The sequence below is a fragment of the Drosophila tropicalis genome, unplaced genomic scaffold (assembly GCF_018151085.1).
Source record: "Drosophila tropicalis isolate 14030-0801.00 unplaced genomic scaffold, ASM1815108v1 contig_158, whole genome shotgun sequence".
NCBI classification, from domain to species: Eukaryota; Metazoa; Arthropoda; class Insecta; order Diptera; family Drosophilidae; genus Drosophila; species Drosophila tropicalis.
In genome coordinates, this window is record NW_027172602.1 from 3488109 (window position 1) to 3506600 (window position 18492).

General features: G+C 39.1%; 1 protein-coding gene across 3 annotated transcripts in view; it reads left to right on the forward strand.

Annotated features, from left to right (window-relative positions):
- Positions 1 to 18492, forward strand: part of nAChRalpha7 (nicotinic Acetylcholine Receptor alpha7) — a 114411-nt gene that overhangs the window by 39615 nt on the left and 56304 nt on the right. For all 3 annotated transcript variants that reach the window (XM_068302518.1, XM_068302519.1, XM_068302517.1), the window contains one exon: positions 16240 to 16379. In XM_068302518.1, the coding sequence (XP_068158619.1) occupies positions 16240 to 16379 (140 nt within the window). The remainder of the gene's footprint in view (positions 1 to 16239; positions 16380 to 18492) is intronic.

The window sequence follows — 18492 nt, forward strand, 5'->3', positions numbered from 1 at the left end:
TGACTGTGCCAAAGTCCTGGACAATGCTGATGATGGCGATGACGATGGCGATGATGGTGATGGTGATGGTGATGGTGATGGTGATGGTGCCGCTGACGGTGTTGATGTTGGTGTTGGTTCTGGCGATGCTGATGACAAGGATGTGGACAAGGATGAAAACGAGGCTGCCACACTGTTGATTTTTGTGTTTATTTATTTTTGTGTTGTTTTTGCAGTGTGCTTGTGTGTGAGTGTTTGTGTGTGTTGTTTTTTTTATATATTTTTGTTGCCGCAGTTTAATGTCCGTACTGCTATAAATGCGGCACTGCCCGGATTGAGGAGGCGTCTCGGATTGAGTCGGTATTCAACGTTCAGCGGTAAATGCAGCATTGGCAGCGGCGGCGCTTGGTCGCTTTATGGGCTTAACGTTTGAGTTAAAGCGGCTCTGTAGAGTATTTTGGCATTTTGCCTTTCCTTCTTTTTGTCCGATGAAATTGTGAAATTTGGGTTTTGGCTTTTTGTGGCTCCCCTTGGCTCCTCATTATCTCACCGGATTCATCTTTAAAAGACTTAGTGACATATTTTTTTGTGAGTTTCGCCCCAATGTGCGACATTAAAATTCGGGAACGCACATTAAGTTATTTATGGCGGTGCAGCTCAAAAGAAAGGAAGACCAAGCAAAAAAGCGACCCATGATGAAATGTTTACTGTTCTGAGTATATCAAAACAATCAGATTTGAGCAGACCTGCAATTGGTATGGTAAATGTACTGTAATGATACATTTCGATAAAAAGGATACTATATATATATGGTGGGAGAAAAGGGAGAGGAAATTCCACAAAATCTTAAGTTGAGGTCAGTTTTTATGACGGGGCGCCATAGAAAGAAAGCGAGTCATAAACTTGTCAAGTGCCTTTTTCGCTTAATATTTGCCACTTAAATTATGCAACAGCAAGAACATAGCGACAGTTGCATTGGATGGCGGCAACAATTTCTTGTACCATAAAATCTATTTTGTACATGAAAAGGACCAATGGACTTTTGGCATCATATTTTAACGATTGCAATCAATAAGGAGAGGAAAACATTGTGACAGGCTAAGTCCAAAGAGATAGAGAGAACTGAGACCTTCTGGCGGCGACACAGTCATCCCTGGTCAAATGCCACCGCTCATCTGTTTTTTCTTGCTACTAGTTTATTTTCTTGGATGGGCCAAGTAAAAAAAAAAAAAAAAGAATTTCATTCATTTTACCAGTGCTTCATGGTTTTTTGTTCGGTTTGGTATCCAACAGTTTTTTGAACTTTGTCATTTTCATTCTCCTACTTAGCCATTCATTGTTAGCGTTTATTATTATATTTTGTACATTTTACGATTTTCTTTCACGTTTACAAGCCCCTTTTACGATCGTTTATGGGGAGAAAGGCAGCTGCTGTACGCCATCTTTAATATATTTAGCACTTTAATGGATCGAATCAAATAGCCTCATCATAAATAAATAAAGACCACAAAAAAGGAGCAAAGGGAAGGAACTACTAGTCATTTGCAATGTGAATATTATGAGTTTGCTGTAACGTTTTAAAGACTTTTGATAAACAGTTGATAAACTTGTTAAAAACGAAAGTTAAGATAAAAATTCTCCCAAGAAATTGACCTTTGATTTGTATGTAAGACTGTGACCCCTATTGTTGTCTAGATTTTAAAGTATACAAACAGTTTTTTCCTTCTTTCTGACAAGTAAGTTCCATGGCCACGTAGCATTCATAAGTATTTTGGTAACAAATGTGCGACTGTACCTCAAAGACTAGTGCTTTATATTGGCTTTGCATTTTGACTACACTGAGATTGCTGAAGCTTAAATTGGGTCTGAGACTGATGCGACTGTCGCTTGCAATGTATGTACATAGATACTTGTACATTAAATGACATAAATAATGCAGCCAAAACACATCTCACAATATGAAGCAGAGAGACTCCCTGTTAACTCTCTGACTTTCTTCTTCCTATGACTAGCCTAGTCATTTGTTAGAGGATTTTCGTTTGCCTGCTTGTAGCCTGTAGCCTGTCCGACAAAATGAAATGGCTCGAAAGGAGAAACGGCTCTTTTGCCAGGCGGCAGACAGCTGTTGCCCCACCAAGAAATATTCGTACATGGACCTCAATTTAAATTTATCAACAACCAAATAGATATGCCCAGTGGTTTGTTTGCCAGTAAATTGATTAGTTATCTCAGCTTAACTCAACTTCATATACATATGTGGCACCATGAAATAAACAAAATTTTACTCGTTTACCTGGCAAAAGACTTTAAATCAAAGGAATGTAAAAAAAAAAGCGAGGAAATCTTTTGCAGTGGCTTCTATTATGTTCATCTTTTCAATTTCTGGTTATATGCATAGAAATCCGTTGATTTTATATGAAGATTTATATATATATATACATTACGTATGTACGTATCTATTTCATTTGTCAAATCTTATTTGGAGCTGCAGTTTCCTTCATGCTCAAAACTGTAGACAGCGACAGCTTAATGTTTCATGCAGCATACTTTTTGGGGCCCCGACCCGAAACCTGCATGGAGCACATGCTTGGTAGTGTCTTCTTCGTTTGCCTGTACAATCCATCGCATCCGTATCCTTCTCCTCCCTTAGGTTCCCCTCTACCCTTTCCAACGGCATTCCCATGACCATCTGCAACTCCCTAGCCTCAGTGCGGTCTTTTACTTAAATCGCTTCAAGTGCCGCCGCTTATATTTCAAAGTACAACTACTGGATGCATACCCAGTCAGGCCAGCTGACAGGCTCAGTTGGAGAGTTTCTCCTTGTATGTGGAAGTAAATATATATATGTTCGTGTGTGTGTGTGTGTCTGTACGTGCCTCAGTTTCTGGTTAGATTTTAAGTACAGTTGGTGCAGCAGCAGCACACACAAAAAAAAAAACAGTATTGCAGTTGCAGGAATTGTTCAGGGATCACTACAGTGGAAAAAAAATACCCATAACCATACAAATGAAACATAATCGAATTAGCAGTTAAAGAAAATTTTAGCTAAAGTAGCATATACATATATACATTTATATATACAAATATTATTTTGGGTTATTTAATTGGGTTGAATATCGTAATTGAAATAGTCCTTTGTGTCAGCCCATCAGTGTCTACAGGTTGATGTCTATTTTCTTTGTCTCCTGTCTTTTGCCATTAAAATGGTTACTCAAAGGACCATCAACAACGCCGTAAAGAAGCAATAAATTTCGTCACACACACACACACACACACAGAGTGAGAAGAAAAATAGAAAACTAAAAAGGGAAATGGGAAATGGAAAAAGGACGGAGGCCAAGTAGCAGCTGCTGCACGCGCACAATTTCTAATAAAAAGGCTGGCTGAAAGTAAAGTAAACATCACCGAGCAACTTCTCTCTGTCTCTGTCTCTACCTCCCCCCTCTCCACCCACTCCACCCTCTCTCTATATATCTTTCTCTCTTCATGTTTTGGTAGCAGGAACCAGAACCCAGAAATTGTGGCCCGCAGTGCGTTGACAAATTTGACTGACTCTGGCTCTGGCGCTGACTGATTGACTGACTAACTGATTGACTGTCTGAATGGAAGCAACTTTATAAATGCTGCAACAGCTGGCAGCTATGGAGTGGGTAACACCACGGGCAATATGCAACATTTCACAAAAACGTACAAGAAAAAAAAAACCAAAAAAAAAAAAAAGAAGAAATGTACAAAAACGAAAACAAAAAAACAAAAAGAAGCGAAGAGAAAAGAAAGGAAGAGAAAAAGCAAAGGCAAACATTGATTCCAAGCGATTGCGATGATTGCCACCATGTCTCCTACCTCTGACTTCAATCGTCGTGTATACTAAGACATGGTGGCAAAATAAACTGAAATGCAGACACTGCAACGCATCCCAACCACCCAACCATCCATCCATCCATCCATCCATCCATCCATCCATCCATCCATCCATCCATCCATCCACCACCATCATTCAATCTATCCAACCAACCAACCATCTATCGAACCATTTAGCCAACCAAACTATTCAACAATCGATCAAAACTTGCCACATCAACAGCTGCACTTGCAGGTTGCCATCGGCCGCAAACACACACACACACAAACACAGTGGTGCAAAAGATATGTCAATTATTAAAAAACTACTTAACCATCAACAATATGAAGTCCAACCTTAAATTCTTTTACCAAATTTTGCATTTGGAATCTCGGTGTGTTTTTTATGTATTTCGAATCCCATACAGAATTGATATGAAATCCTTTCATATTTGAGAGATTTTCAGTTTGCAATGGCATCGAGATCACAGTGCTTTATCGTGGCGATGCATCTAGGCAACAATAACTGAAATTGAGCGAAGATTTTGTAGTGGATTTGCATTCTATTTTTTGTACACTTACTCAATGGGGGTATATCAATTGAAGTCTATAAAAATAATACAAGCATAACAAACAACTACAATGTTTGGCGTATTATTTGCTGCCCTCTTAAGTATGCAACAGATTTTGAAAAGTGAAATTTTGCCTAGGAACTTACCATTGCAGAGTCTAGGGAGCCCACTTAATAGTCTTAGATTCACGACTGAACAGTAATAAATGGAAAGATCATTAAAAGTTCGGTGTCTGGCTAAAGTCATTTCTGGCCTGTAGTTTGTTTTGTAGCTTTGCTAGCATTCGTATTTGCCGTGGCGTCTGATGCAGTTTTCTTCTTTTCTTTATCATATCGTTTTTATTTATTTTTTTGTTAGTATTCTTTTCCTTTTGTTCGCTGGCAACGAAAATTTGTTGCAATATTCGCAATTTGAATTGGAAATGTGCTGCAGGCGGCGTGTGGCATGTTTGCGTAAGTGCCAAACGCAAAAGAGAGAGAGAGAGAGAGATAAAGAGAGGGAGTATATGTGTGTGTAAGTAAATATGTGTGTGAGGCTTGAATGGGTGGATGCGATTCGGAATATATCAAGATAAGCGACATTTAACGCTTTTGACGCTCGATAAGTGCCTCGGCCCTGCCTCGTTCCTGCCTCGTTCGTTTCGCGGAGTGTGCGTTTGTTGGTCTGTTTGGTGTGTGTGTGTGTGTGTTCCAAGGAAATCCTTCACACACACACACTCAAATATACACACTCAACGCTTGTTTGTTACTCATAACACAGTCTCTCCCACAAAATACAACACAAAGACAACATGAACGTGCCTCCGTTGCAGATGCAGATGCAGATGCAGCTACAGATGCCGTTGTAGATATGAATGTGAATGTAGTTGTCGATGCCAATGACAATAAAACCGAGCCGCTAGCATATGTGAATATATAAACGCCTTCTTGTCCTTCCTTGGCTCCTCACCCACGCCTAGGGTCACTGTGTCTCATTGTCAGTTCTTTGCTGTTTCAGGTTCCACTCAATGCAATCAATGCGGTCAAAACAAATTGTCTAGCTCACAAAGTGAAGTGCTCCACAAGCCAAAAACCAGATACAGATGCATGACCCTGAAATTACATTTGTGTTTTCTTCAAGAATTCGGAAACTAAAAGTTTGATAGTCTATAATTAACTTCCAATGAACCGCAAAGTAAAAACTTTAAACGTTCGCTGAAATAATAATAGGTAAATTACTAGCTATGACTATAAATATAAATTATCAACTTATCAAGTTTTGTTTGCCAGTTTTTTCTTAAAAATTTTAATCTAATTAGTCAACAGTTGAAAATTGTTTGATAAAGAAAGTTTTTAATAAGCAAAAAAAAATATTGTGTAAGTGTGTTTTTTTGTTTGTTTAATACGATAGCTGGGAAATGGTCATGGTGTTCCAATTTTTGAGCCATATATGCTGTAAGTGTAAGAGAGATACCCAAACTTTAACAAGGAAAGAAATTTTGTTTTTATTAAAAGACAAATAAATTTGTTGGGCGAAATGCACGAGCTTAAGTCCAAAACTAAAGTATGGATAACTATAAACAAAAGAGAATTGCAGAGACCAATTTAATTTAATTATTGTAATTATTTATTTTGCTTTTATTTTCATATTTTTAGGCAAATTTCTTAACCAATTGCCACATTGTTTGTAGTTTTGCCTTCTGGTGTGACACAGGAGGTGCCTCTCCTGCTATCCAATAGTTTTTGCTGCTATTTATTCCCCCCGCACTGCATTTGGTTCATCCCTCTTCATGATTACATGGCAAAATGGCAAAAGCAATTTAAATAAAAGTTTTCACATGCATCCGTTTATCTCTGTTAGTTGGCGATATAATTGCTACAAGCCCCATTCAGCCTCAACCCTAACTACCCATACACATATTATCCATCCTCAAAGTCCACCTCCTGGCCACACATGCCACACAATGCGGGCTACGGGCTGTGGGCTGTGGGTTGTGGGCTGTTGGTACTGCGTTTGCATAAGCATATAACTCATACGCCGCGTGTGACAGCAGGCGGTGCATTTCAATTGCATTGTTGACTGGGCGTGGTATGGGCATGCATTTCATCCTCCTCTCTCTCTGTGTCTTGGCCCTCTGGCAGTTTTCTATCCATCTCTTTCTGCAACGATGTCTAGTTGCAAGGAACCAACATGGTTGGCTTTGTTAATGTGAGTAACCACATGGTTGCCATGTCTTGGCATTGCCTCTGACAGGTGGCGCAACAACAAAGCCTCATCCTCTACCTTCTTCCCATAGTCCTCTCACCCTATTGGGCCTTGTGATATACTCCCAATCGTACACTCTACACTCCTCAGCTCATTTTGGATGGGAGGGAGTGCATGTGCAGCCAACATGCATAAATCAAGCTGATTTCATTACGCCTCGTAATTAAAACTCTTCGGCTCGACAATGCTATAGGTGCTGCTTCTGTTCCTGTTGTGTCTGTTCCCCGGGGCTCAACATTCCGAGCTTGCCCCTGATGTCGGACTTTGGTAAATGGCTTTTAATATTCATGTTATATTGCTCCCTTTTTTCTTTTCTTTTACTTTTAGCAAGACATTTAAAACACTTCACTCGACAGCACAAATTACAGACAATTCAATTGTCGCAAAAGCAGCAAGTTGATAAATTTTTAAGTGGCATTCCATTTGCCTACCCAGAGAATGATAGATCGGATCGTCTGTAGTTCAATCATAATAGACACACACAAGGAAGTTGAACTAAACTATCTTAATAAACTAACTAAATAAGCAATCTAAACTTAACAATTTGATTATGCTTTAGTAGATTTTGTAAAACACTTGGCCAACAAGCAAATTTTCGGTCATTAATCATACGCACTGCGGTCCAGTCTCTAACTAACTGTCTATCTGTCTATTTGTCCGTGTGCCGCATAGAAAACTGTTTACAAAAAGCAAACTTTATACAAGTTTTTAGTATGTAAAGAATTATGTGAAGTAGTGCTTTTGGCGTTACTAAAGTTTATGTAGTTTCGCTTTCTTCGTTTTTCCTTTGTGTTCTACTCTTACACGAAAAGAAAAAAACAAAAAGACGCAGAGAGGAAAGGTCTCCACTGGGCAGTCACAATTGAAAAGATAGAAATCGCCCAACAAAAAACTTGAAATGTCTTGAATTAGAAGACTATGTAAAGTTATTTTTATAGTCGAGATTATCTTATGGTTTTACAAAACAAAAGTTTCTCCTGCCCAATCAAAGTCAAAATGTGTAGAGTATTTGCAATTTGGCATTCGGAAATTATATGGATGCTCGTATATATGTACATATATATGGAACTTGTATTTTGTTCCTTTTTATTCTTTGCCACTTCACTCTGTTGAGCCCAATGGCAATGTTGCTGCTGCTGCTGGTGCTGGTGCTGGTGAAGCTCCTTGCTGGTCATGTCCTGAGTTATTCAAGAGTCTTGGCGGTTGAGTGCAACACCCAAACAGCAACTACAGCAACAGCAACAGCGATACTAACGCCAACGCCAACACCAATGCCAACACCAAAGTCGCGGACAACAGAAAACAAAAAAAAGGAAACAGAAATAAAACCAAAAAAGAAAAAATGAAAAGAAACGAAAAGAAGCAGCAGCAACAACAATGGCGAACAAAATAAGAATGAAAATTGTAAATGTAAATAATCTTGTGGTCCAACTTGTGGTGAGCTCAAACCGAACCGGAGCGAACTTTAACCCAAAATGCGATATAGCAACAACAACAACAACAACAAAATGAAATGGCCAAGCACAATAAATGGAGTGTGTAAATAAAATGGAATTGAATGCATTTTCAACTTGGCCAAATTAAAATCAAATAAACCATTTACCCAACTGCCCTTCCAAAAATAAATAGAAAAAATAAAAGAAAACCCCCCAAATCATTTATACAAAACAGACTTAACCCAATTGAAAGTCCAAGTATGTATATATGTATATGGTCATTTCCATAGAAAAGTCAAATTGGACGTAAGAAAAGTATTTGGAATGTAAAATAGATGACCAAGTGTAAATTTAATTGGAATTATAAGTAAGGGAGAACGTTTAACTTGAATAGTTAATACTTTTAAACTGTCATTAAGTGCTTTCTAAGTAGAAATGATTTCTATATGTTCTTTAAATGGGTAATTAAGTAAATGAGAATCATAACAGTTAGTTTGGTGATTTAGTTAGTCAGGCCAATTAAGACTATTATGAAAGAACAAATGAAGAGAGCATAAAGTAAATTAAATATTACATGAGAGAAAACGCTGGAATGATTTTCTTTAGTAAACAAGCTTTGGAGTTTTCTTTCTCTCTTGTTGTGTGTGTGTGTGTGTGTAAAAGATACTGGAAATCTAGTCTTTGACCCACATACAGGCACAATTCGCGGCATTCTGCATTGGCATCAAATTAATTTTCAAGTTCAGCCCTAAACAACTTCCGCACTTGAATACAAAAGCTTGGTTCCCTCACACAAGGAACAGAAGGAGCAGTAGTAGTAGTAGTAGTAGTAGTAGTAGTAGTAGTAGTAGAAGTAGCAGAAGGAGAAGCTGGAGTAGAAGCACCTAGGACATCTTGAAACGATATTCAAGGAAATATCTAAGGAAAAATGCATGCATAATAAACTTGACTTGCTTTTGGTTGCCGAGCTTTTTTGGGGAGGGTGGGTCGATGAGGGGCAACTAAGGCAAAAGCGAGTGGGTGAAACGCGCGAGACTACTTGGCCACTTGAAAACAAAGACGTTCAACGTCAACGCATTCTGAAGAGCATACCATTATGTGCCCAACACACACACACACACACACACACACACACATAGATACATACACATTGAGACTGGAAAAACTTTACTGAGATTTTAAGCTGGCTTCTCCCCGTGAGCGTATTATCATTGTTGTGGTTTTTCTTTATTTTGTTTTGCTTTGTTTTCTTATTTCCTGGCTTCCGCTTTGCATTGCCTATCTCTACCATAGGCCAGCTCATTAAGTAATAAATGAACTCTTCAAACTGTATTTGCAATAGGTTACATACATATATCCTAAAAGATTGCTAAAAGATCTTATACTGGAAAAGTAAAAGTTTTCTAGAAAATATATTTTTTGTTTGAATAAAAATATATAACCAACTCTTCTCTTTGATTTAATCAAGTCAATTTATTGAGTTGAAGATTGCTTGCCAATTGAACTCGTTACCCTTCAGAGAGTGTGTGTGTGTGTGTGTGTGCATATGTAGATGTGGGGTGGAAATGGAACTTTAAGATGCTTGTCACTTGTCATGCAGTTTGTCACGATTAATGAGCCAGCCACAGTTCGCAGTTTGCAGTCAGTGAGACAGCTTTGCCATACAATATCTTTGCATAAACATGCCACATATTCACACACCTACACACTCACACAAACACATTCTTTTGCATTAAACCTCGCCTGGGCCCCTCCTCTAGCCACTGTCCACAAACCTTGTCAGCCACTCCAACGAGTGCTGTGCTGTCTTTTTAGCCCATTCCCTTGGCAAGTTGCACTCACACAACTGTCTCGTTAGTGGCACATTCAAGTCAAACGATAAGTGGCCAAGCTTTCTCTTGGTATTCGTTTGTATCTGATGGAGATGGAGACATTTAATAAGTTTCTTGAACTTTGTCGTTTTTCCCAAGTACGCACATACACACACACATACACATATATATATGTATAAGTAACTACAAGGAAACGAACATATTTAGTTATGCAAATCTATACTTAATGACATAGGATGAGAATTAGGAACAGGTACACGGGTCCAACTCCATGACTCTAAGACTTAGACTCTGAGCTTATAAGGTTGCAAAAATACACATATAAAGAGCGAGAGAGAAAAAGAGTTTGTATAGTTATTTATTTATATGTACATATATACATATATATATATGTATATCTAAGGCACTTTTGATGTAACATGAATAGATAGAGAGAAGAATAAGTAACTTTCTAAAGAAGTTTCTCTTGTGCAAAATATAGTCTTAACTTCAACAGGTGGGAGGAGGCGGGGCAAAGCTTAATGAAATAAGGTCGCCCCTTAAGGCGACTAACAATTTTCACTTAATATCGTGAGTAATTTTATACATTTTGTGTTGTTAATCTAAAATGTTTGAATATATGCAGCCTCTTAGTTCTTGTAATATCCCAAAATATTACTTAACCAACTGAAAATTACTAATTGGATTGAAATATGATTAGACACAGGTCTCTATGTGTGTGTGTGTGTGTGTAGTATACTTCTATTGTCTATTGTATGCAAAATCTGTTCCAAAATCTTAAATTTGGCAAATTCAAATTGAATGTTAGGTACGCAATTTTGTACATAAAATTTTCATTTACATTTATCCTCTGAGGATATAAAAATTGCAGCATTTAAAAAATAAATGAGAATCTTTGACCCTTGACTTTTTGGAACCTGTGGAGGGGAAGGTGGCGAATGGGGATGAAAAGGGCGTTTTGTGCCCATTGTTTCTCAGTTCTCTGTTCATGTCTTGAATACATGAACGATTCCCAGAACACTGTGCGAACGAATGAGTGGCCATTAACAACAAAACGTGAGCCCCTGGGTCATTGCTGTTGTTGTTGTTGTTGCTGCTGCTGCTCCTACTGCTGCTGCTGTTGTTCATTATTAGTGACCATAATCAGGCTAGAGACAGGACCCAGCAGGAGAAAAACAAGAGGAAAAGAGTCGAGCAAAGTCGAATGGTGAGTCAAAAAAAGGAGTCAAAGACGGTCCCCAAGGCTAACTAAAGTGGCCGGTCGCCATTAACGATTGCATGTAAAATGGGCGAATAAAATAGCGAAATCTGTGAGTAAACTAACTGGCAACTAGTGACAAAAGCAAGTTCACTGCAAAATGAAAGAGGGAACAAACGCAATCTATACAACCCGTTCTATATAAGAAGATCGATTGTATATTCTTCGATCTGTTATTGATCTCTTTAGTGTAAACTCTAATGAAATATAATATCACCCCTAACAATCTATCGATCTACCAATCGATCCATCTATCGATCTGCCTGTGTATTGATCGCTGTTCAAATGTGCCAGTTGTGGGAAGAATGTAAGATCGTTTGAGTGTTTGTCTATTGGCATTCTTAGTGAAAACTGTTTAGCCATTGTGTTTTAATTGGCTTTATTTTCGCACAGTGTATGTGTGTTATCGGTTATATGGCGGTTTTTCGCTGCCACCGCTAACAAGGGAGCATCTGTGCCACTCTTCCTTTCCCTGACCAACAAAGTCAACATGTTGAGGCAAATTGCAATTAATTGCTCAATTAAGTTTCACCCAATACCTCTTACCGCCCGTTTTCCTTCTTGCTGGGCCACCATTCTGTGGCTTAGGTGGCCATTTCCCTTGCAGTTCCTCACTTGATTTTCTGCTATTGCCTCTACATACATACATACATATTTGTGTGTGTGTGTGTGTGGCCAATTTGTATGCAAGGAATTGATGCGACAGGACTTGGCCATGCTTTCGGGCATTTGTTTCGCTCAAAAGGATGGACCTAGTAGGCGCTGCAGTGGCTGCGGCTGTGGCAGAGGCAGCAACCGTCTCTCTGTCTCATGATTTATGCATGGGCATAGTTTGCGGCAACTTCTTGGGTACTTGCCACTGCTGCGTTATCAGGACAGCATATGTTATATAATCGCAATAAATTCGATTACCTTCAGCATATTTTTGGACTGTCGGACGATGAGGCAAAGCAGCATATGTGGATCAGTGTGTATCAGTGTGTGTATGTGTGTGGGTAATAAATCACTCAGTTAGACCTACAATTGCCCCCTCTCAGCCCTCCCCACCACCACTTAGAAATAAGCATAAACGTTTCAAGTACTTCTACTTTTTTGGGGAAACTCGAACTGTAACTGTAATTGTAACTGTAAATGTAAATGTAACTGCAGCTGTAACTGTAACTTTTTGCCGTCATTCCGAAATTGAAAATCCGGCTAACATCAAAAATTTAGCTGGAACATAACAATAACAAAGCGAAAAAGTCAATTTGGCCAACAAAAACTAATTAACCAAAATAAAACAAAAAACTTTTTGTCGAATGAAAATGCCATTAAATTTTTATAGGCAAGCGATGAGAAAATTATACGAAATCATTTTCATTCTGAAATGCAGCAATGAAAATGAGAAGCCGCAAAGTCAAAGGAAGTCACTCATTCACTCAGTCATTCAGTCAGTCAGTCATTCAGTCAGTCAGTCATTCAGTCAGTCAGTTAGAAAGTCGGTCGTTGGGTGGGTGAGAAGCCATCGGCATAGCTGAGATGAAATAAAAAAAAAATTGTTTAATGCTCAACTGAAAATGTTAAAACTTTCCCTGTGCCAAACGCAATTTCCTTCATTTTGCCATTTTATCAAGAAGCGACAATCACAGGGGACCCAGAGACCCAACGTTGGGCGGGGTACACATAGATTAAGATAGACATGGAGACGGAAACAAGAAGCACTAACTATAAACGATTCTTCAGTTGCACAAAGAACAATGGGATGGCTTGCATATGTATACGTATGTATGTGTTAAAAAGTATCTCACAATCAGTTAAATGTTTGTTTTACAACGTCCGTCACATACTTAAAGGTATTGCTTAATTACTAATTAAGTGATTTGGAAACTTAATTACTTACCCAAAACATAATTCCAAATATGAAGAACTAAAGTCAATAAATTGGGAGTTACTTGCTATTATTTAGAGAGATGAATAACTATAAATAGTTTATGATAAGAGACCTTTTGGTAATTGTAAATCAAAAGGAATACGAATTTTATTAAACTAACTACTTAGAATGTAAAGAAATAAATTTTGTTCATGACAAATGTGCGTATACGCAATATTTGAACCATTCAAGAGAAAAGCATCATTCTTCCTAGTTTTCCTTTTTTAATGATTCCTTGTTGGATTAGCACCACTGTGCAGCGGGTTATCTAACCGAAACCTCTTAACCAAATGCGCGTGTGAAAGTAAGAGCAGAGTGGGTGGTGGGCATTGTCCTGTGCCATTGCCATTGCCATTGGCACACGGCGGGGGCAATTCACGAGGCGACCATAAATTACATGGTAAAAACACAAAAAAAACAAAAAAAAGGAACGCGACCAACTCGACGTGGCGCGTTAAATAGTTTACTTGAATTGCTTGCGGTGCTGCTGCTTCTGTAAAGACAGAAAAAGAAGACAGGAGCGACAGCTGAGAATTGCGACAGTGGAAAGCGAGTGGAAAACGAGTGGAAAACTGGAGTGTGTGTGTGTGTGTGAGCAGCTGATTTAATTTTAGATACGCATAGTAATTGAGTTTTGAGCATCCAATAGGAGGGGAAGTGGACTGGGTGAGAGGAATAGAGATGGGTGTTGACTAAGCCAGCTGTTTACTTGCTGCAAGCTGCGGGCACAACAAAATACTTAAATTAAGCGTTTGACAATTGACAAACAATTAGCCTGGTATGCTTCATGAGATGAAAGATTTGTGCATGCTGTATCTACGAGCATGTGAGTGTGCGTGTGTGTGTGTGTGTGTGTGTTATGGAAGTGATGCCAACTGAGGTCGGGTCTTGGGTGCTTGTAATTAGAGTATGATGGCCAGATAGTGAGAGTGAGAGGGTTGGTTGGCTGCTTGGTTGGGTCACTTCCGTCACTTGGCTTCCGTCAGAGCGCACAACATCCGCAAGCATTTCATGGACTTCCTGTGTTTTGCCTGGCCAGGCGTTGCTTCTGATGATGACACCTGCTTGTCTCACCTCATCCTTTGCCTGGCAATTACCCAGCATCAACAACGACAACAACAACAACGAGAACCATGCAACCAACAGAGCAAGACTATTGCTTCAGGCCGGAAACTGGCATTGAAATTAATGTTAACGAGCAAAGTTAAATGGTTAAAATTGTTGAGACCCCGAATACCCAAAAAAGTGACGATCCTCCTCTATTCCCTATTCTCTGTCCTCTCGCCCCACCCTCCAACATTCATCAACAACGCCCATTTCAACAGCCAAGAGAAAAGCCAGCTGGCGCCCTGCTGCCAGTTTGAATTCTGTTTTTCCCATCACCTTTTTCTCTCTCATTCACCCACTCCTCCCCCCCAAGACCCTTCTCGCCAAGTTGCTTGAGTTGTTTTTACCGCTTTGCCTGTTGCCTTCGTCCCACCTGTTATCAGTGTGTCAAAAGTTTTGCTGCTTGTTTCTTTGTCTCTTTTTCTATCTGTGTGTGTGTGTGGTTTTTTTTTTTTTTTTGGATTCGCGTTTTGCCCTACGTCACCTGCCCTTTTGCTTATCGCTTCCCCGCCAAATGGCACTTCAATTTAACAATTTCACTTTGTCACGTGCATGCGAACGTCCCCCCACCTGAACAAACCCCTAACAATCATTTATGTACATCAGGTGAAAGGAAAATTTCAAGTTGTTCTGTCTCATCTCCTGTCTGCCTGATTTGATGGCCACCAATTAAGATATTGACACTGAACTCTTTGTCAATCGATATTTGGCAAAACTTTACAAATCTTAATATATATGATGTGATTTACAGTTCAGAGAACTCATCGGATATCGGTTGTCATGACACACATTAAATTTATCTATTTAATTATTTATTCCAAAAAAGAAGAATTCTATTTGCGGTGGCTCTCATTCGCCTAGTATTAGCCTGATGGCATGGCAAGAATTTCAAATTGTTATAGTAACCATTCAATATGGCTTATAAGCCTGCTAGATTCAGCCTCTACTGTCAATATACTGGCAGATTGAAAAGTATATAAATAAATCTGTGGCCTGAATTGCCGTTCAATCGCAACGGTAGTCAGTTGTCAACAATTATCGTGGCGAAAAATAAGTCTCCATGGCCAAAGCTCAAGCAATTTGGAGTCACCTCCGTTCCCGTTCTCTGGATTGGTTGTCGGTTGGTGCTAACGTCAAACCAAAGCCCATTTATTGGTTGAACAAATTTAATTGGCAGCAGAGAGACAGGAACAGGCACTGCAAAGTAAGAGAACAGGAGGATAGCAATGACAACGACACATTAATGCAAGTTAAACTGCCGCCACGAACGACTGGATCGGTGTGGGAATGACATTGACTACCATCTACCGACCTCAAGCCAGAATTCGATGCCCTCCCACACACACACACACAGAGACACAGACACAAACTTCCACATGGATAAAGTGAAGTCAAAATGGCTTGGAAAATGGCGGCAAGAGGCCAACAACGTAAAACGATGTCAAATTGAATTTTATTCATCCTCTGGTGTGCATTTCTCTCTCTCTCTCTCTCTCCGTCTGTGTGTGTGTGTGTGTCCGTCATTATACCACATTGTTTTCTCTCTTTTTTTTAACTTCCTTTCATTTGCTTGCAGCATTCGTAAAAAACTGACCGAATCTAATTGTAACTCAGAGTCGGCATGTTTCAGTTCTCCTTTTTTTTGGTGGAATGTGAAAAATCTGAAAAAACGGAAAGGAAAAAACCAAAAATGTGCACAGATATTGGTGTATGCATGTTTGACTTTTCACGGGAGTATCCAAAGCAAAAAAAAAATGCATTTTAACGCATACCTTTCGGATATCCTTTCGCCAGATTGTAATCGGTTTTTCCAGGCATCGATGGACATAATCAGATATTGGAAAGTTATTTAGTAAGCCATGAGAAAATTCACCCATCCGACCCAATCGACTCTTGGATTTTCGAAAAATACCTTCGTTTGATATTTGTCTGCAAAAACTTAAACATTTAAAGCCCCATAATAGTAGTTAGAAAGACGTACTAACATTAGTTTATTAGATGCATAAGTTAAAACCTCAAAAGCCTTTATATTTCTTTCTCTCTCTCTCTCTCTCTCTTTTAGCTACTTTGGCTGGACCACATGAGAAGCGTTTGCTGCACGCCCTGCTCGATAACTACAATAGCTTGGAACGGCCCGTGGTTAACGAATCCGATCCATTGCAATTAAGTTTTGGTCTAACACTCATGCAAATCATTGATGTGGTAAGTTCAACACTTAAATATTTTTTGGAGTGAAAGAAAAATGTTTCGTTTTTAAAGACTTAAGATTGGCCAAGTTCAGGATATGTTCAATGTAATTTATTTTACAGTAGTTGAGTTGGCAAACATTTTGGCCCACCAAAGTGTTTGTGCGCCCCCCACTCCAAGTGTGGCATGTGGCTAAGACTAAGACAAGGACCAGCTCAAAAATTATGCCAAAAGTGTGTGCCATTAGACAGAAGTGGCAAGTTGTGTGCGCAAATGTGAGAAGATTATTTATAAAGTGGGGCAAATTCTGGCAAGTGAGATGAAATTAGGCAAAAATGCTGAAATTTAGATGAAATTTTATTTAAGAAACCTATTAACACATTGTCCGACACATGTTGCGAATGTAGTTTTTGATTTGTGTGGGAAACAATTTAAAAGAATATCCAATGAGCGTGCTAAGCAGAAAGTAACCAAGTCTAATGAGCATGCCGTAATATAAGGTGAAGCGGAAATGAAAGACGCCCAAGACTGTGTGTGTAAGTGTGTGTGTGTGCCACATGTCGAAAGTTTATTTAGCAGAAACTGAAACGAAAATGGGAATAAGGAAGAAAAAAAAAAAAAATAAACCGCAGCAAAGGAGCAGCAACAAAAGTAAAAGTGGAGGATTGAACGAGGAGAGGACGAAAATGAAGATGAAGCGGAATGCAAACAGTGACAAAGCGGCCGTAATTGGATAAAACGGAAATGATGTAGAAGCATGGGAGAGACTGAGACAGAGCGAGACAGCCATTCAAAAGTAGGCTGCAAGAGCGAGAAAACAGGACCAGGAGGTTGGCAGACATGCTGCTCATACTGGCATTGTATCTGATAGATAAAGTGAGCCTCGAAGTGCGCTAATTAAAAGTACCGCCAAGCCCACCCGCTGCTGATGCTGCTGCTGCCGCTGCTCCTTACCGCCTGTGCAAACAGTTTTTGATTACAAAAGCCAGCATAGAGAGCCGGAGTTGTAGCACGATGAAGATGATGCCGCGATTTGAATGAATCTTCGCCTGCTTTTGCCGCTGCTCAGAGACAAGTAAACAAAACCACAGTGGCAAAAATTACGGCAAAAACAACCAAGTTATGCTAATACTGAATGCCGACTGCTAAATGAACAATATATTTACGTCTGTTTCAATTTAGAATCGTCTAACAACACTCAACTCAAACACAGAAGTGCACAGATACGATAATTTATAACCATGATGGAACTAAATCCTTGACTAAAGCATTATGATCTAATTTATTTGTGAAATGGAGTTAAAATAGCCAAGTTTTTAGATTGGAATGAAATGGATTCTAACTCAAATAAGAAACTAGAGAAGAGCAGAGAATAGTAGGGTATTATGGGAAGGAAATGTCTGTAGGTCCAAAAACAGATTTAGTTCACTGATAAAACTCAACTTATCAAAGTGAAAATTAAACGATAAGAGTACTTTAAAGGGTCTAAAGGACTAATTGCATATATGTACATAAGTATGTGGTATAGGGAACTCTACAGTCGACAATGCCAATACACTAATACCATTCATTAAGTTTAGTTTAGTATGCTGCTCGAAGTGTGTTGTCCATCCATCGACAATGATCTATTTTTGTCTTACTTGTTTTTTTTTTTTTTTGCTTTTTCATTCTCCTCATTTTTATTTTGGTGTTTTTCTTTTTTGTTTAACATAAATTAGCATTCGGCTGGAAGTTAAAGCCATCACTTAATTTGATTACTAATTAAGAAAGACCTTAGCAACCAAAGGAGGAGATTGTGAGAGAGAGAGAGAGAGATGCTGATGATGAGGATAGGGACTTTCGCTCTCTTTCTCTCTGAAATTCTGGCTCTATCCTGTTTTCTAGCCCACTTTAACCCAAGGCCAGTTAATAAATGTTCGGTGGACGCAAAGTGGCTGCCTGGCTAAGTGAGTGACAGTAATGTGGCATGCCTGGGGGATTGGTTGGCATGGTGGAAGAAGGAGGATATAGAGGAAAATAGAGTTAAACTCGTTCGCCAAGCATCAAGCACTTGCACTTGGAGACTTGGAGACTGCCACTAACCACCAATGGTCAGCACAGTTTGTTGTTGTTGTTGTTATTGTTGTAG